Here is a 20,613-nt window from a genome sequence, read left to right as displayed (position 1 = left end):
TAAGACAGATGTTATTTTGATTCCTTGTCATAATCTCTTTAACGCTTGATGTCTGAGCTTATCCAGGCAGGCTGAGCATGGCCGCTGACAATGGCGGTTAAATGAGACTGTTATTGCAACCATTAGACCCAATCACAGCAGGAGTGGCCCACAAAGGGAGAGTCCCAACTCCCATGAGAAAAAACAGGGCTCATGTCCCAAATGGCTCCCTATTCCCTATAAAGTGCACTACTTTTGATCATGGCCCAAAGGGCTCTGTTATGTAGGGAATAGGGTGCCATTTGGGACATAGGCAGGCGCTGCTTACAGTGTGGCAATGCCATGGGCTATTGTGGTTAGTTTGCTTTGCTTTGTTTTGCTTTGCTCTACCGGTTGGGCAACATGTAAACAAGCAATGTTTATGCTCCCTAGAGATGTTCTAATTGACTAAAGAAATGAGAATGCAGGCTTCTAAGATGGCTGCCACAGGTTAATCAATAACTGAAGCAGTAACCTATGCTTTTAGCTTAATTACACTTCTGGAGGGACAAAAACGAGGTCATGTTTTTTTTTAAGCGTTAACATTGTGCAGATTTTATTATTTTAATTTGTCTGACGTGATATTCCTCTGAACTGGCATGAGCCGCCCTTATTTTGCCCTAAAACTGGGGCTTGACTCGAAAAAAACTATTACAGTGGGGGAAAAAAGTATTTAGTCAGCCACCAATTGTGCAAGTTCTCCCACTTAAAAAGATGAGAGAGGCCTGTAATTTTCATCATAGGTACACGTCAACTATGACAGACAAATTGAGAGAAAAAAATTCCAGAAAATCACATTGTAGGATTTTTAATGATTTTATTTTTTTAAATTATGGTGGAAAATAAGTATTTGGTCACCTACAAACAAGCAAGATTTCTGGCTCTCACAGACCTGTAACTTCTTCTTTAAGAGGCTCCTCTGTCCTCCACTCGTTACCTGTATTAATGGCACCTGTTTGAACTTATCAGTATAAAATACACCTGTCCACAACCTCAAACAGTCACACTCCAAACTCCACTATGGCCAAGACCAAAGAGCTGTCAAAGGACACCAGAAACAAAATTGTAGACCTGCACCAGGCTGGGAAGACTGAATCTGCAATAGGTAAGCAGCTTGGTTTGAAGAAATCAACTGTGGGAGCAATTATTAGGAAATGGAAGACATACAAGACCACTGATAATCTCCCTCGATCTGGGGCTCCACGCAAGATCTCACCCCGTGGGGTCAAAATGATCACAAGAACGGTGAGCAAAAATCCCAGAACCACACGGGGGGACCTAGTGAATGACCTGCAGAGAGCTGGGACCAAAGTAACAAAGCCTACCATCAGTAACACACTACGCCGCCAGGGACTCAAATCCTGCAGTGCCAGACGTGTCCCCCTGCTTAAGCCAGTACATGTCCAGGCCCGTCTGAAGTTTGCTAGAGTGCATTTGGATGATCCAGAAGAGGATTGGGAGAATGTCATATGGTCAGATGAAACCAAAATAGAACTTTTTGGTGAAAACTCAACTACTGTGAAGCATGGGGGTGGACACATCATGCTTTGGGGCAGTTTTCTGCAAAGGGACTAGGACGACTGATCCGTGTAAAGGAAAGAATGAATGGGGCCATGTATCGTGAGATTTTGAGTGAAAACCTCCTTCCATCAGCAAGGACATTGAAGATGAAACGTGGCTGGGTCTTTCAGCATGACAATGATCCCAAACACACCGCCCGGGCAACGAAGGAGTGGCTTCGTAAGAAGCATTTCAAGGTCCTGGAGTGGCCTAGCCAGTCTCCAGATCTCAACCCCATAGAAAATCTTTGGAGGGAGTTGAAAGTCCGTGTTGCCCAGCGACAGCCACAAAACATCACTGCTCTAGAGGAGATCTGCATGGAGGAATGGGCCAAAATACCAGCAACAGTGTGTGAAAACCTTGTGAAGACTTACAGAAAACGTTTAACCTGTGTCATTGCCAACAAAGGGTATATAACAAAGTATTGAGAAACTTTTGTTATTGACCAAATACTTATTTTCCACCATAATTTGCAAATAAATTCTTTTAAAATCCTACAATGTGATTTTCTGGGGGTTTTTCTCTCATTTTGTCTGTCATAGTTGACGTTTACCTATGATGAAAATTACAGGCCTCTCTCGTCTTTTTAAGTGGGAGAACTTGCACAATTGGTGGCTGACTAAATACTTTTTTCCCCCACTGTATATGGCGTGAAAGATCTGTCATTCATTTTGTCAGAGGCAAGAGATGTGAGTAAAATGTGGAAGCAATTATGACATGATTTGATCTGTTTTGACCTCAATGAAGCATCTGGTCATGTCAGTTGTGACTTGTGAGCTAATCTATTATTACGCTTTCATCAAGGCACTTTTAGTCAGACCAAAATGGGTCAGAGGGAGGGATAGCTTATAATAGACGTAGATTAATAAGTTAAGTGCACTACTCTATACTTTCACTATTAAATATAGTGCTGGATGCTGAATGTATCACTTTTTATCACTACTATTCACATAAAGGGTACTTGTATATGCCCTTATATTTACATGTACAGTATAACTGTAGAGACAACAGCATAACCTTAGTCAAAATGTACCTATACCAGGCCTAACTTCAGACTGTAGTTGATAGGTTACCTCAGTCAGGGCAGCAAGCTGGAGGAATCTGTGACTTACATCGAAGTCCGTTTTATTTATCTGCGTGGACTAATCATGTCAGAAATATGCCTCCGCTGGCACAGAATGAGCATTTTTGCTCACTGAAACACTCAGTTCCTGGAAACATCTCATTGCGAAAGGTCTGTTCTCATTTAACATGAAAGTTAAGTGTGAAAGAGAGGCTTATTAATATTGTGTGCCATTGTTTGAAGTCATGAATAATTGCCTCCTTCCAATCTCACAATCACATTTTGACATTCTCAGGCGAGTTTATCTTGATGAAGTTGGAATATTTTGAGACAAGAGGCAAGAGTTGTTTTATGCTTTGTGGTTGGATACAGGACAATCTGGCAGAGGAAGAATAAATGTGTTTAAAAAAGTCATGGAGGAATATAATTAGTATTTTTTTTAAAGTAGAAGTGGATGGTTCTTGAAGGTCTGTGTGACCATAGTGTATGTACTATAATAGATGCCATTTAGCAGAGACCTGAGTAGTGACCGCAGTTTGTTTGAGCAACTGAACTGCATTTTCAGCTCCAATTGAAGAATGAAGATGCAAAGACAAACAACAGAATCCACAGTTCAGTTAACCAACGTTACGTGTTGGTGACCATGATCAACCATGAGGAAGATAACACTCTAGCTAGTTAAAACCTTCCCAGTCCCTGGTCCCTCGGAGATCCTGATTAATCTGTTTCTTTTTATTTGATTTTACAGTGCATTCGGGAGGTATTCAGACCCCTTGACTTTTTCCAGCCTTATTCTAAAATTTATTAAATTGTTTTTTTCTTCATCAATCTACACACAATAACACATAATGACAAAGCAAAAACAGGTTTTTAGAATATTTTGCAAACTTATAAAAAATAAAAAACGGATATCACATTTACAGAAGTATTCTGACTCTTTACTCAGTACTTTGTTGAAGCACCTTTGGCAGCGATTACAGCCTCGAGTCTTCTTGTGTATGACGCTACAAGCTTGGCACACCTGTACAGTGGGAAAAATAAGTATTTGGTCACCTACAAACAAGCAAGATTTCTGGCTCTCACAGACCTGTAACTTCTTCTTTAAGAGGCTCCTCTGTCCTCCACTCGTTACCTGTATTAATGGCACCTGTTTGAACTTGTTATCAGTATAAAAGACACCTGTCCACAACCTCAAACAGTCACACTCCAAACTCCACTATGGCCAAGACCAAAGAGCTGTCAAAGGACACCAGAAACAAAATTGTAGACCTGCACCAGGCTGGGAAGACTGAATCTGCAATAGGTAAGCAGCTTGGTTTGAAGAAATCAACTGTGGGAGCAATTATTAGGAAATGGAAGACCACTGATAATCTCCCTCGATCTGGGGCTCCACGCAAGATCTCACCCCGTGGGGTCAAAATGATCACAAGAACGGTGAGCAAAAATCCCAGAACCACACGGGGGGACCTAGTGAATGACCTGCAGAGAGCTGGGACCAAAGTAACAAAGCCTACCATCAGTAACACACTACGCCGCCAGGGACTCAAATCCTGCAGTGCCAGACGTGTCCCCCTGCTTAAGCCAGTACATGTCCAGGCCCATCTGAAGTTTGCTAGAGTGCATTTGGATGATCCAAAAAAGGATTGGGAGAATGTCATATGGTCAGATGAAACCAAAATAGAACTTTTTGGTAAAAACTCAACTCGTCGTGTTTGGAGGACAAAGAATGCTGAGTTGCATCCAAAGAACACCATACCTACTGTGAAGCATGGGGGTGGAAACATCATGCTTTGGGGCTGTTTTTCTGCAAAGGGACCAGGACGACTGATCCGTGTAAAGGAAAGAATGAATGGGGCCATGTATTGTGAGATTTTGAGTGAAAACCTCCTTCCATCAGCAAGGGCATTGAAGATGAAACGTGGCTGGGTCTTTCAGCATGACAATGATCCCAAACACACCGCCCGTGCAACGAAGGAGTGGCTTCGTAAGAAGCATTTCAAGGTCCTGGAGTGGGCTAGCCAGTCTCCAGATCTCAACCCCATAGAAAATCTTTGGAGGGAGTTGAAAGTCCGTGTTGCCCAGCGACAGCCCCAAAACATCACTGCTCTAGAGGAGATCTGCATGGAGGAAAGGGCCAAAATAACAGCAACAGTGTGTGAAAACCTTGTGAAGACTTACAGAAAACGTTTGACCTGTGTCATTGCCAACAAAGGTATATAACAAAGTATTGAGAAACTTTTGTTATTGACCAAATACTTATTTTCCACCATAATTTGCAAATAAATTCTTTTAAAATCCTACAATGTGATTTTCTGGATTTTTTTTCCTCATTTTGTCTGTCATAGTTGACGTGTACCTATGATGAAAATTAAAGGCCTCTCTCATCTTTTTAAGTGGGAGAACTTGCACAATTGGTGGCTGACTAAATACTTTTTTCCCCCACTGTATTTGGGGAGTTTCTCACATTCTTCTCTGCAGATCCTCTCAAGCTCTGTCAGGTTGGATGGGGAGTGTCGCTGCACAGCTATTTTCAAGTCTCTCCAGAGATGTTCCATTGGGTTCAAGTCCGGGCTCTGGCTGGGCCACTCAAGGACATTCAGAGACTTGTCCCGAAGCCACTCCTGCGCTGTCTTGGCTGTGTGCTTATGGTTGTTGTCCTGTTGGAAGGTGAACCTTCGCCCCAGTCTGAGGTCCTGAGCGCTCTGGAGCAGGTTTTCATCAAGGATCTCTCTGTACTTTGCTCCGTTCATCTTTCCCTCGATCCTGACTAGTCTCCCAGTCCCTGCCGCATGATGCTGCCACAACCATGCTTCACCGTAGGGATGGTGCCAGGTTTCCTCCAGAGTTCAATCTTGGTTTCATCAGACCAAAGAATCTTGTTTCTCATGGTCTCAGAGTCCTTTAGGTACCTTTTGGCAAACTCCAAGCGGGCTGTCATGTGCCTTTTACTGAGGAGTGGCTTCCGTCTGACCACTCTACTATAAAGGCCTGATTGGTGGAGTGCTGCAGAGATGGTTGTCCTTCTGGAAGGTTCTCCCATCTCCACAGAGGAACTCTAGAGCTCTGTCAGAGTGACCATTGGGTTCTTGGTCACCTCCCTGACAAAGGCCCTTCTCCCCTGATTGCTCAGTTTGGCCGGGCGGCCAGCTCTAGGAAGAGTCTTGCTGGTTACAAACTTCTTCCATTTTTAAGAATGATGCAGGCCACTGTGTTCTTGGGGACCTTCAATGCTGCAGAAATGTTTCGGTACCCTTCCCCAGATCTGTGCCTCGACACAATCCTGTCTCTGAGCTCTATGGACATTTCCTTCGACCTCATGGCTTGGTGTTTGCTCTGACATGCACTGTCAACTGTGGGATCTTATATAGACGTGTGTGCCTTTCCAAATCATGTCTAATCAGTTGAATTTACCACAGGTGGACTCCAATCAAGTTGTAGAAACATCTCAAGGATCATCAGTGGAAACAGGATGCACCTAAGCTTAATTTTGAGTGTCATAGTAAATGTTCTTAATACTCATATAAATGTGATATTTCCGGGGGGGGGGTTTGTATACATTTGCAAAAAATTATAAAAACCTGTTTTTGCCTTGTCATTATACGGTATTGTGTGTAAATTGATGGGGGGGGACAATTTAATAAATTTTAGAATAAGGCTGTAACGTAACAAAATGTAGAAAAAGGGAAGGGGTCTGAATACTTTCCCAATGCACTGTGTATATATATTATAAATATATTTTCCTGTATTATTTTCCCCTAATTGATGAAATAATTTTTTTACTCATCAATCTACACACAATATATATATTTTTTAAAATGTCTAAAAACCTGTTTTCGCATTGTCATTATGGGGTATTGTGTGTAGATTGATGAGGGAAAAAATGAATTTCATCCTTTTTATAATAAGGCTGTAACGTAACAAAATGTGAAAAAAGGAAGGTGTCTGAATACTTTCCGAATACACTGTATATACATTTAACTTTACATTAGTTATCTTATTTTTTGTCCCACCCTTCAGCTCCACTCAACCCCTCCCATCTATCTCTGAACACCATCCAGTTTTGATTTAATGAATCTGTTTCTTAACAGAGCTATCAGTGCTATCTACCCTGCTGATAGTTTTATGGTACATCCTTCTCAACACTTTGTTCCCACTTACTTAAGCTTTTATTACCACAGCTCTTTGTTACACAATGTCAGAACACTCCAATTCAAACCCACCCTGGTCTACTTCAGACAGATTACTTTCTCTCTCATTGTATAGGCAATTGCACCATCCATCCCTCCCCATGCTAATGCAGTAAATAAAAGTGCAGCAGCCCTGGCCCTGCTCTAGACTGATTACATAGGCTGCTTCCCAAATGGCACCCTATTCCCTATATAGTGCATTACTTTTGCCTGGTCAAAAGTAGTGCACTATGTAGGGAATAGGGTGCCATTTGGGATGCAGGCATTGGGTCATGGGGGCAGACAGGTTCCATGGTTGTGAATAGGCCAGAGCTGTGTTATTCCATGGTTGCCCTCCTGTTGGGTTTATGATACCATCTGTGCTGGCTGAAAGCCTGTCTTGCCTTCTAAACCAGGAGAGGAATTCAGGTCAAGGTTCAGGGACAAAGGATGCAGCCTAGATGTCCACAAAATTTACAGCATTGCCGATTGATGGAGAGAGTTTGAGTGTTTTGTATTTGTCCAAACCTGAGACCACCGACAGATAGAGATGACGTTGAATATAGAATTAGAGTTGAAGCTTGGTGTTTTTGCATTATTTCCTATTTTCGCCCTCGTAACGTTGAAAGAAAAATTGTTAAATCATTATAACTCTCATGTCAGATGATAGTTTGGGGTGAATCGTTTTCCAAAACACACGCCCAGAATGTATTAGATTAAAGAATAACATACCTTCTAGTTGAATTCTACTGATCAATGGCTGAGCCTTTTGCCCTTAACAGTTAAAACATGTCAAGTGCCATATCCTAGCTGGTCAGTCACTGTACTATACACTTTGGCTGGAAGGGAGATTATGCACACAAACAACCAAGGTGCAAAGAAAGTTCAGCTGGATCCAGTTTAAGCTAGATTTATCCAGATAAGGTGGTTTCAGGGGTGGCCTAAAACGTATGTTTTATGACTCGCTAATTATGAAAGCTGCCCATTTTGGTTTCATTTAACACTAAGCCCTCCTCACAGAGACTTTTCAGGGACCAGAGGTTGATGAAGGTCCTAATCCCTACCATGTGCACTGTTAATACCTGTAAAACCACTGGGACTGTTCTTTTTCTAACACTTTAATTGGCAATGGGAATATAGGGGGCCAATAGATGAACCCTCAATCCTGGTAGTGTTAGTTCATGTAGAGGCCTATTCAGAGTTATGATATACACTGAGTGTACAAAACATTAAGGACACCTTCCTAATATTGAGTTGCTCTCAGAACAGCCTCAATTTGTCGGGGATTGGACTCTACAAGGTGTCGAAAGCATTCCACAGGGATGCTGGCCCATGTTGACTCCAATGCTTCCCACAGTTGTGTGGTGGACCATTCTTGATACACACAGGAAACTGGTGAATGTGAAAAACCCAGCAGCGTTGCAGTTCTTGACACAAACCAGTGCACCTACTATCATACCCCATTTCAAAGGCACTTAAATATTTTGTCTTTGCCATTGATCCTCTGAATGGCACACACAATCCATGTCTCAATTGTCTCAAGGCTTAAAAATCCTTCTTTAACCTGTCTCCTCCCCTTCCTCTACACTGATTGAAGTGGATTTAACGGGTGACATCAATAAGGGATCATAGCTTTCACCTAGATTCACCTGGTCAGTCTATGGAAAGAGCAGGTGTTCTTAGTGTTTTGTACACTTGATAAAAACAAAAACTGGTTTTAGCCCACACAAACGCATTGAATAACATTCACTACATGGAACAGATAGTCCCCCCCCCCCCAAAGAAAATCTAAATGAAGTTTGTTCTGAAGTGTCTGTCCTATATCTGAGAGATTTAAGATCACGAATGGTATTATTATTGTTTCTTTTTGTACATGTATTTAACCCCTTATGTCTGGCACTAAAAAGTCTCCATATACAGTATACTTCCATTCATTTTTTCAATTGGTACTGGGGCACCTTCAGACGAGTCTTGTGAGGCCTATGGGCAACACAACCGTCATGTACGTGTTCGTGAGAGTCTCACCTTTCATATTAGTGTGTAGCCCAAACTGTTTGGACACTACAGACAGAAGTTGGCAAATCGGCTGTACTGACTTCAGATGAGTCCTAAGGGGTTGTAGAGCAAAACGGAGAACCCCATCATGTTCGTGAGAGTCTCATCTTTCCATAATAGTTTGTAAGCATAAGCACTCTAGCTCTATCACCTTTCACAGCAGATGTGGAAGTGTGACATCGGTGGATGTGGTGGATTGAGACACATCCAATGTAAAAAAACAGATATCTCTAGCTTAAACTGACAGATTTGTATGGGGCCGCAGAAATCGGCTCTTAAAATATAGCTAGCAATTATATAGCTAGTTCTTTTCTATAAACCAACTACAGTCCACTTAGCTAGCTAAGGTGAACTCAACTCAGACTGATGGTGGGAATTAACGTTAGCTAGCGTTCCCCCAGCAGTTTCAATCTAGTGAACTAGTTAAGTGCATTTTCTCAACTTAACCAATCAGATGGATAGTTAGCAAATATATTTGTTTTCCCTCACATCTAAAGCTACCTGATACAGCTGACCAGTTGATAGTAAAGTAGGATGAATGATAGAGCTAGCTAGCTGCAATGGCAATGCCAACGGCTAGCCAGGAGTTTGTCTGAAATGTAGACTTATCAGTGAACAACAGTGTGAACCTCGTCCACTGCTAGACCTATCAACCGCTTACTGAACGCGGTTGTTAAAGAACTTTCCTCCATACATCGCTTGATATATTAAACTTTTGCCAAACCAGTTGGCAAGCATGCTAAAACGTACCCTTTGCCAGCCAAAATGTTTAAGCACAACTGTTGCAGTGGCTTAAACGATGGGATGGAATGGACACTGCTAAGATTCGAAATAGCTGTGTTGAAAACATCCTCACTCACTTCTTCCATGTTTACTGCTTCGTATGTGTCCATACGGATCATAAACACGGGTGAAATTAGCGGAAGGGATGGATTTGGCCGAGAGTTTCCTTTTGCGAGGGAGGAGACTTATGCGAACTTTCGCAATAATTTTACTTCTGGGTAACTGAGATTGCCACTACTATAACGTTTTTCAAAACCATAAGTACTTTAAAACTGCTTTGATTTAAATAGTAAAGTAAACCTTTTTAAACTTTTACTACTACCAAAAAAATAATTTTAAAGAGTTAAAGCAAGTCCCATCAATTGTATTTCATGTACAATTAGAATTTAGTTATTATTATTATTATTATTAAGCATGCTACTCCTCTTACACCGTTTAAGATAGAAACGCTGTTCAAACTTTAAAACGTGCAGACTGGTCTCGCTTGAGTTGCTTGTATACAACTTTTTGATATATTTTATACTTTTTAAAGCTCAGACACATTTGCCTGCCAACAGTACTTAGCACCTCTGAACAGAGTGTTGGCAGTCAATCTCTTGTGTTCACTTAGCCACTCAGCCTTGTTAAAATACTTCAAACCAGAAGGTGGCAGTAGCGTTGTTTGGCAATGCATATCCGTGCGTATTGCTTATGGTCTAGTTTCGACGCTACAGTATCTGCGCTAATGTTGCTATTTTGTGGAAAGCCCTTGTTGATACTAGCCAGATGGCCACAGCTAGATAACTACCTAGCAAGATGACGAAGAAACAATTGAATTCACTCTCCATAATCCCATACTGCCAGTGCCAGCCCATAGCCAAATGTTTAGCTAGCTAACGTTAGCATATTCATTAGCTAGCACAACATTTTTACATTTTCGTCATTTAACATAGCTACCTAGCTAAGGACACTGCACAAACTCGGTAGCTAACACAGGCAGCTGTTTCATGAAAACTAGCTAATACATTGTGATTTAATTATAATGTCAATACTAATGTCCCATCACTGCAACTCCCATACGGACTCGGGAGAGGCGAAGGTCGAGAGCCATGCGTCCTCCGAAACACGACCCTGCCAAGCCACACTGCTTCTTGACACACTGCTCGCTTAACCCGGAAGCCAGCCGCACCAAAGTGTCAGAGGAAACACAGTACAACTGGTGACCGAAGTCAGCATGCATGCGCCCATTTTTTAATGTATTTTTTTGTTGGCTCTCCCACGTAGAATCGGTAGGTTCTTCGCTAACGAGTCGGCACGCAGCAGGTACCTATCGGCAGTGAGATGCTCGGTGTGTTTCATGCTTTAGCTATTCAAGTCTTTATAGAGGACCATGTTGCATTTTAAGTAGGGGCCTATTTAGTGTTCAGATATAGTAGCCTATATTTCTTATACAAGTCTTTACCCCTACCTGTTAGCTACACTGATAATAATGTAATTTATTTTAGTTACATGTATGCCTAATGCCTATGCATTATTTTATTTTTTAAAATCAGATATTCAAAGACAGGTCAGTCAGAACCAAATCTCAAGCAGCAGTCAGTTTACTAAGTGCAGGTGCAAATTCCTGTATTAATAGATCACAAGATGGTCACTAATCTGGTAATCACAGCAACCTGGTGGAATCACAGGAACGTGCAAAACATTTTCCTTATAAATGTATTACCGTGTACCAAATTCACCTTCACTCATGCAGTAGCCTACATTACATTTGCGTGGGGAGATGAAGAGGTTGGCCTATACCCATAATGGCTGAGTCTGCATCTCAAATGACACCATATTCCCTATATTGTTAACTACTTTTGACTTGGACCCTGGTCAAGAGTAGTGCACTATGTAGGGAATAGGGTGTCATTTGGGACGTATCCATAGAGGCTGAGATTTGGACCACAATGGGGTTGACTCGTGCACCATTTCAGGAGGGGAGGTGGAGGAAACAAGGAGATTAGGAGGTTAAATTGGGTTAAGTGAAAGATTAGACCGATTAAGACAATTCAGAGGCTGGTGTAAGATTTGGAGAGATATAAGTGACAGAAAAATAATTTAAAAAATAATTTGATTATTCAGACATTTGGTAGGTTTAAAATTGTTGCAATACTTGGTCTTACATCAAGGGACAATGAGAGGCAGGGTTACAATGTACTGTAGCATCAAAGGTTCAACCTTCTTTCAGTAACCAACCAGTGGTGGTATTGAAGTGGTAGTAGTTGTAGTAGTGGTATGGAGGGGTGGCAGAGGCTGCTGAGGGGAGGACGGCTCATAATAATGGCTGGAATGGAATATAATGGCTGGAATGGAGTGAATGGAATGGTATCAAACACAACCGTGTGTTTGAGACCATTCCATTTACTCCATTCCGGCCATTATTATGAGCCGTCCTCCCCTCAGCAGCCTCCACTGATGGGTGGGTTGTTTGCCAACAAAACCGATGTGTGCGCACCTTGGGGGCAAAACAGATGGGGTTGCCTTACAATCAAAAGTTGATACAGTGCATTCGGAAAGTATTCAGACACCTTGACTTTTTCCACATTTTGTTACGTTACAGCCTTATTCTAAAATGAATTAAATAAATAAAAATCCCTCATCAATCTACACACAATACCCATAATGACAAGGCAAAAACAGGTTTATAGAAATGTTTGTAAATCTATTATGAATAAAAAACAGAAATACCTTATTTACATAAAGTACCAGTCAAAAGTTTGGACACACCTACTCATTCAAGGGTTTTCCTTTATTTTTACTATTTTCTACATTGTAGAATAATAGTGAAGACATCAAAACTATGAAATAACACATATGGAATCATGTAGTAACCAACAAAGTGTTAAACAAATTTAAAATAAAACCTGTCTGTTACTTGGGTTGGTATACAGAAGACAGCCCTATTTGGTAAAAGACCAAGTCCACATTATGGCAAGAACAGCTCAAATAAGCAAAGAGAAACGACAGTCCATCATTACTTTAAGACATGAAGGTCAGTCAATACGGAACATTTCAAGAACTTTGAAAGTTTCTTCAAGTGCAGTCGCAAAAACCATCAAGCGCTATGATGAAACTGGCTGTCATGAGGAGCGCCACAGGAAAGGAAGACCCAGAGTTACCTCTGCTGCAGAGGATAAGTTCATTCGAGAATTACCAGCCTCAGAAATTGCAGCCCAAATAAATGCTTCACATTCGAGTAACAGACACATCTCAACATCAACTGTTCAGAGGAGACTGCTTGAATCAGGCCTTCATGGTCGAATCAAAACTATGAAATAACACATATGGAATCATGTAGTAACCAAAAAAGTGTTAAACAAATCTAAATATATTTTATATTTGAGATTCTTCAAAGTAGCCACCCTTTGCCTTGAAGACAGCTTTGCACACGCTTGGCATTCTCTCAACCAGCTTCACCTGAAATGCTTTTCCAACAGTCTTGAAGGAGTTCCCACATATGCTGTGCACTTGTTGGCTGCTTTTCCTTCACTCTGCGGTCCAACTCATCCCAAACCATCTCAATTGGGTTGAGGTCAGGTGATTGTGGAGGCCAGGTCATCTGATGCAGCACTCCATCACTCTCCTTCTTGGTAAAATAGCCCTTACACAGCCTGGAGGTGTGTTGGGTCATTGTCCTGTTGAAAGACAAATGATAGTCCCATTAAGCGCAAACCAGATGGGATGGTGTATCGCTGCAGAATGCTGTGGTAGCCATGCTGGTTAAGTGTGCCTTGAATTCTAAATAAATCACTGACAGTGTCACCAGCAAGCACCCCCACACCATCACACCTCCTCCTCCATGCTTCATGGTGAGAACCACACATGCGGAGATCATCCGTTCACCTACTATGTGTCTCACTAAGACACAGCGGTTGGAACCAAAAATCTCAAATATGGACTCATCAGACCAAAGGACAGATTTCCACTGGTCTAATGTCCATTGCTCGTGTTTCTTGGCCCATGCAAGTCTCTTCTTCTGATTGGTGTCCTTTAGTAGTGGTTTCTTCGCAGCAATTCGACCATGAAGGCCTGATTCAAGCAGTCTCCTCTGAACAGTTGATGTTGAGATGTGTCTGTTACTTGAATGTGAAGCATTTATTTGGGCTGCAATTTCTGAGGCTGGTAATTCTCTAATGAACTTATCCTCTGCAGCAGAGGTAACTCTGGGTCTTCCTTTCCTGTGGCGCTCCTCATGACAGCCAGTTTCATCATAGCGCTTGATGGTTTTTGCGACTGCACTTGAAGAAACTTTCAAAGTTCTTGAAATGTTCCGTATTGACTGACCTTCATGTCATAAAGTAATTATAGACTGTCATTTCTCTTTGCTTATTTGAGCTGTTCTTGCCAGAATATGGACTTGGTCTTTTACCAAATAGGGCTATCTTCTGTATACAAACCCAAGTAACAGACAGGGTTTATTTTAACTTTGTTTAACACTTTGTTGGTTACTACATGATTCCATATGTGTTATTTCATAGTTTTGATGTCTTCACTATTATTCTACAATGTAGAAAATAGTAAAAATAAAGAAAATCCCTTGAATGAGTAGGTGTGTCCAAACTTTTGACTGGTAGTGTAGGTAGCTACCTATCTGTGGTGTATTTGTCTCATTCATCACTCTGCAGTAGGTCTGATTCCAGGGTCATTTGAAGCTTACTACCTGTCTCATCACTGTGTGTGTGTGTGTGTGTGTGTGTGTGTGTGTGTGTGCCTACACTCACACTCACAGAGAGAGAGAAAATGCAGAAACATTTGCTATGACTCAAAATTGAGCTCAGGTGCATCCTGTTTCCACTGATCATCCTTGAGATGTTTCTACAACTTGATTTGGAGTCCACCTGTGGTAAATTCAATGATTGGACATGATTTGGAAAGGCACATACCTGTCTATAGAAGGTCCCACAGTTGACAGTGCATGTCATAGCAAAAACCAAGTCATGAGGTCGAAGGAATTTTCCATAGAGCTCAGAGACTGGATTGTGTCGAGGCACAGATCTGGGGAAGGGTACCAAAACATTTCTGCAGCATTGAAGGTTCCCAAGAACACAGTGGCCTCCATCATGCTTAAACTGAAGAAATTTGGAACCACCAAGACTCTTCCTAGAGCTGGCCGCCCAGCCAAATTGAGCAATCAGGGGAGAAGGGCCTTGGTCAGGGAGGTGACCAAGAACCCGATGGTCACTCTGACAGAGCTCCAGAGTTCCTCTGTGGAGATGGGAGAACCTTCCAGAAGGACAACTATCTCTGCAGCACTCCACCAATCAGGCCTTTATGATAGAGTGGCCAGACGGAAGCCACTCCTCAGTAAAAGGCACATGACAGCCCGCTTGGAGTTTCCAAAAGCACCTAAAGGACTCAGACCATTAGAAACAAGATTCTTTGGTCTGAAGAAATCAAGATTGAACTCTTTGGCCTGAATGCCAAGCGTCACGTCTGGAGGAAACCTGGCACCATCCCTACGGTGAAGCATGGTGGTGGCAGCATCATGCTGTGGGGATGTTTTTCAGCGGCAGGGATTGGGAGACTAGTCAGGATTGAGGGAAAAATGAACGGAGCAAAGTACAGAGAGATCTTTGATGAAAACCTGCTCCAGAGTGCTCAGGACCTCAGACTCGGGTGAAGGTTCACCTTCCAAAAGCCATGACCATAAGCACACAGCCAAGATAACGCAGGAGTGGCTTCGGGACAAGTCTCTGAATGTCCTTGAGTGGCACAGCCAGAGCTCGGACTTTAACCCGATCGAACATCTCTGGAGAGACTTGAAAATAGCTGTGTGGCGACACTCCCCATCCAACCTGACAGAGCTTGAGAGGATCTGCAGAGAAGAATGGGAGAAACTCCCCAAATACAGGTGTGCCAAGCTTGTAGCGTCATAACCAAGAACACTCAAGGCTGTAATCGCTGCCAAAGGTGCTTCAATAAAGTACTGAGTAAAGGGTCAGAGTAATTATGTAAATGTCATATTTACGTTCTTTATTTTTAATACATTTTCAAAAATGGCTAAAAACCTGTTTTTGCTTTGTCATTACGGGGCATTGTGTGTAGATTGAGGAGGAAAAAAACTATTTAATCAATTTTAGAATAAGGCTGTAAAATAACAAAATGTGGAAAAAATCAAGAGGTCAGAATACTTTCCGAATGCGCTGTATATTTAGTGTCTAAATGTTTATTCAAAACATAAATAAATGTGCACCATAAGCACTTATCTCTCAAATACATCGTTACAGTTGTTAGTTAGCTAATTAGCTAATTTTAGCCATATTATGACCGTTCAGAATCATAACACAAAGCCTTCATTCTCCAAGATGCGTGCGCATGATTTTGCGAAGTTGTCATCCCACCCGTCTATTGAACATAAAGGTACGTTATGGTTGCAAAATGGTAACTTTCCCAACATGTCCAGGTCTTCCAGAAAGCCTGGTTTGAAGATTCCCGGAACCAGAAGAAGTAAGCAGGAAATCCGGAATCCTCCAACCAGGATTTGTGGAAAAACCTGGGAATTCTGGAAAAGTTACCAGAATTATCCAACTCTAGGTGGTGCATTTCACAAATAGATAATTCATCTCACTCAATATATTTGAATTCTAGCTTGATGAGGTATAGGGATCCTTCCCTAAAAGCCCATGAGATAGAGAGAGAAGGTACTCAAGGGGTCCTGTTAAAGCTGGAGGGGCACATGGCAGACAAGCAGTAATTTGAACATTCCTGTCTAGGGAAAAGGACTGATCAGTTTCCCAAAGAGATGAATTCATCTGGATTCTGTCTCTTAGTCATCATGTCCATGAAACACAGAAATACTAGCCCCAAGACCTTACAGCGTGAGGTTGATATAGGATACCCATATCTCTGGCGTCGTCCCGAATGGCACCCTATTCCCTTCATAATGCACTACTTTTGACCAGGACCTATAAGGCTTTGATCAAAAGTAGTGCCCTATATAGTATAATCCCTCTTATCTTTCCTTAATGGTCCTGGGCATCTGGGGACTAGCTATCTAACCACTGATACCCTCTGCTCTGCAACCCAACCCTTCTGCCTGCCATCTTTCCGCAGAGCCCCTGGCTCTGGCACAATGCATACACAGTGTTTATATGACTGTCATTCTGTTCTGACATGAAATATTAACACGTCTAAGAGGAAAAGTGGCTAGCCATAGTCTTCAGGCTAACCATAGTCCTCAGTAGGGGTGTACCGAAATGGCCATACTCGTGTTCTTAATCGTATCCCTAAATTGACAGTTGAAAGTCGGATCGGATGATACTCGTGATCTGAAAAAACTGAAGTGGTTTAATATGGCTAAATAGATTTTGCACGTTCTCACTGCAATAAATCTGCAGATTAGGAGCAGCGTGCGGAGGGGTGTATGTGTATGTATGTCTGTGTCCTCAACTTGCACCTGGCAGCCAAGTTTGCTGTCACTAAATCGGATTGTGCATCAACGTTTCATCTGTTTTCCCTACCCTTGCCCCGCTTGTTAGATTTGATGTTATTTTATTGGACAAAACAAAATGCTTTTCTTTCGAAAACAAGGACATTTCTAAGTGACCCCAAACTTTTGAATGGTAGTGTAAGTATTCACACCCCTTTGCTATGACACTCCAAATTGAGCTCCGGTGCATCCAATATCCTTTGAGCATCCTTGCGGTGTCACTACAACTTGATTGGAGTCCACCTGTGGCCAATTCAATTGTTTGGACATGATTTAGAAAGAAACACACCTGTCTATATAAGGTCCCACAGTTGACAGTGCATGTCAGAGCAGAAACTATACCATGAAGTCCAAGGAACTGTCTGTAGATCTCAGAGATATAAGCTTCATCACAATTATATCTGGGTAGTGGTGTAAAATAATTTCTAGAGTGTTGAAAGAGCACAGTGTTCTCCATCATTTGGAAATGTACAAAATATGGAACTACCCAGACTCTCCCTAGTTCTGCCCATCCAACCAAACTGAGCATCCGACAAGAAGGACCTTGGTCAGGGAGGTGACCAAAAACCCAATGACCACTCTGACAGAACTACAGAGTTCCTTGGCTGAGATGGGACAACCTGCCAGAAGGAGAAGTCTCTACAGCACTTCACCAATCTGGGCTTTATAGGAGAGTGGCCAAATGGAAGCCACTCCTGAGAAAAAGGCACATGACAGCAAGCCTGGAGTTTGCACAAACACAGGTGAAAGACTCTGAGATTATAAGGCAAAATATTATGTTGTCTCATGAGACAAACATTTTACTCTTTGGCCTGAATGCAAAGCGCTATGTCTGGAGAAAACCAGGCACAGCTCATCACCCGTTTAACACCATACCACGGGGGGCCAGTATGAAAAAATAAAAAAATAATCTATGCACTCACTAACTGTAAGTCGCTCTGGATAAGAGCGTCTGCTAAATGACTAAAATGTAAATGTAAAATGTGGTGGTAGCATCATTCTATTTGGATGCTTTTTAGCCAAATACCGGCAAATCCTTGATGAGAACCTGCTTCAGAGTGCAACCAACCTCCAACAGGACAATGACCCCGAGCATACAGCTAATGCAACACTGAAATGGCTTCAGAACAATAATGTGAAAGTCCTTGAGTGGCCCAGCCAAAGCCCAGACTTGAATCCCATTGAAAATCTGTGGAAAGACTTGAAGATTGCTGTTGACCGCCGCTCCCCATCTAATTTAACAGAGCTTGAGAAAATCTGCGAGGAAGAATGAAAGAAAATCACCAAATCCAGATGTGCAAAGCTGATACAGACGACTCAAAGCTGTAATCGCCGCTAAAGGTGCTTCTACAAAGTATTGACTCAGGGGTGTGAATACTTATGTAAATGAGATATTTCTGTATTTCATTTTCAATACATTTACAGAAATTTCTAAAAACATGTTTTCACTTCATCATTATGGGGTATTGTGTTTAGATGGGTGAGAAAAAATATATTTAATCAATTTTGAATTCAGGCTGTAACACAAAATGTGAAATAAGTCAAGGGGTATGAATACTTTCTGAAGGCACATCCCACAGGGCAAAAACTGGTTGAATCAGCATTGTCATTTCAATAACAAAAATCTATGTGATGATGTTGAATCAACATGGAAAACTGATTGGATTTGTAAAAAGTAATCAACGTAAGGGAATTTTGTATTTTTTTCACCCAACTTTTAACCTAAATCCAATGTCATGGTGATCTTTTTTGTTGAATTCACGTTAGTTGACAACTCAAATGTAGACTAACTGACGTCTGTGCCCAGATATTATTGTTTTTAACAACCACCTTCTTTCTTTTGATGTCTCTTTGATTTTAGCTATCAGGACCAAGATCAAGGAGGTGAGACGGGAAGGCATGGACCGCAAGGTAATTCTGCAGAAGAGGAAGAAGCCATTGAAACTGGGCAACCTGAAGAAGAAAGACCTAAAAAAGCTGGTTCTGTACCTGAAGAACGGAGCCGACTGCCCCTGCCAGCAGCTGGATAACCTGGGCAACACCTACCTGATCATGGGCCGCAAAGTGGACACGCAGTTCCTCCTGACGGGCATCCACAAGTGGGACAAGTCCAGCAAAGAGTTCAAAAAGGCCATCAAGAAACTCAAGACCCACAAGTGTCCAGCTTTCGAGAATGTCTTTAAATAATCAGACCCAACTTTTTTAGAAGCATCTCATCATCATGATACACAAGAACGTGTACAACCAAACAATCCAAATTTGTTTTTGTTCATATATCTATATCAACTGTATATCTTTCTACATTTACAGTCCTGCTTTACATTTTTCCGTTGTCCATTTTCCAGTGGAGCGTTGTGATCATTGAGACCTTCTGCTATAGTGGTTTCCAGTTATCTGAAAAAGTAAACCATTTCCACTTTGTGTATGTAGATACGTGTTACACAATCCCTGAATGTGCAGTAAAAAGACCACAATTCAGTGAGTTCTGCTGAAATGGATGGACTTGCTCCTCTTGCTCTGAACATGTAAAAGTAGATCATAGAATCGACAATTAGATCATATTGAATAGATTATACAGAATCAATAATAACGTGTATTTTAGCTTTAAAAGCCACATCATAGAGGAGGCACGGATAGGGTCATTGAATAACTTATTGATGATAGTATGATAGCGTGCCTTCACCTGATTGTCTCATCAAAATAATGACTGCACTACAGTTGATATTAAGAATGTCGTCCTCTCTTCAGCTGCCTCATTTGTTTTATATTTTCTTTGACTTTAACAAATATATAGAAATGTTAATCCAATCAATTCCAGTACATCAACTGCATCATCTGAGTGAAAATACCTTTTGCCTAATGGTACAGTATATGAAATGTACTGTGTGCCAAACTCTGTATGTTATAATGCATGCATTGTTCGGTATTTCAATTCAATTGCACAACAGTCTCTTGAGTGGCCACTCTGGTATAGAATAATGAAATCCCTTGCATTTGTATATGATGTCAGATAATATTTGACCAAAAAGTTTTCTTTCTTTTTTTGTTAATGTTGTCTTCAATTGCTCTCCCTCTAGATTGATGTTCATTAAGTTTGTGATAACTTTGTGTAGCCTCACATTTTGAAAGTGCAAATAGTTGATTGACAAATCTGTATTTTTGATTGTTTTGTTCAGTATTGCTGGTACATCTTAGAACTATCACGTTAAATGACAGATTTATTTTATGGCTGCAGTGCATTTCTGCCCATTGTTATGTACATACACATTTTACATAAATATAGAAAACAATGAAATGTTGTCTGGAATGTTCTTTCCATTTCAGATTGTGTGACCTATAACATTTTTGTAGAGATAGTACTCCCAGTATTACTTGCTCTCAAGCAGTTAAAGCTGGAATGAAGTATGAACTGTGGCCTGTATTTCAATGATACCCATGACTTATACTCATACAACACAGAAATAAAATGGAAAACCACCTACAGGGCATATTGATCTACACAAAATACTCCATAATGT

General features: G+C 41.4%; 1 protein-coding gene across 2 annotated transcripts in view; it reads left to right on the top strand.

Annotated features, from left to right (window-relative positions):
• Positions 1-20,394, top strand: part of LOC311144673 (secreted frizzled-related protein 1-like) — a 29,288-nt gene extending 8,894 nt beyond the window's left edge. For both annotated transcript variants that reach the window (XM_084180750.1, XM_084180749.1), the window contains one exon: positions 18,957-20,394. In XM_084180750.1, the coding sequence (XP_084036876.1) occupies positions 18,957-19,282 (326 nt within the window). In that variant the 3' untranslated portion in view covers positions 19,283-20,394. The remainder of the gene's footprint in view (positions 1-18,956) is intronic.
• Positions 20,395-20,613: the final 219 nt, after the last annotated feature.

This window comes from Coregonus lavaretus (genome assembly GCF_964263955.1).
Source record: "Coregonus lavaretus genome assembly, chromosome: 17".
Taxonomy (NCBI): domain Eukaryota; kingdom Metazoa; phylum Chordata; class Actinopteri; order Salmoniformes; family Salmonidae; genus Coregonus; species Coregonus lavaretus.
This window is presented reverse-complemented; position numbering and strand designations above follow the sequence as displayed.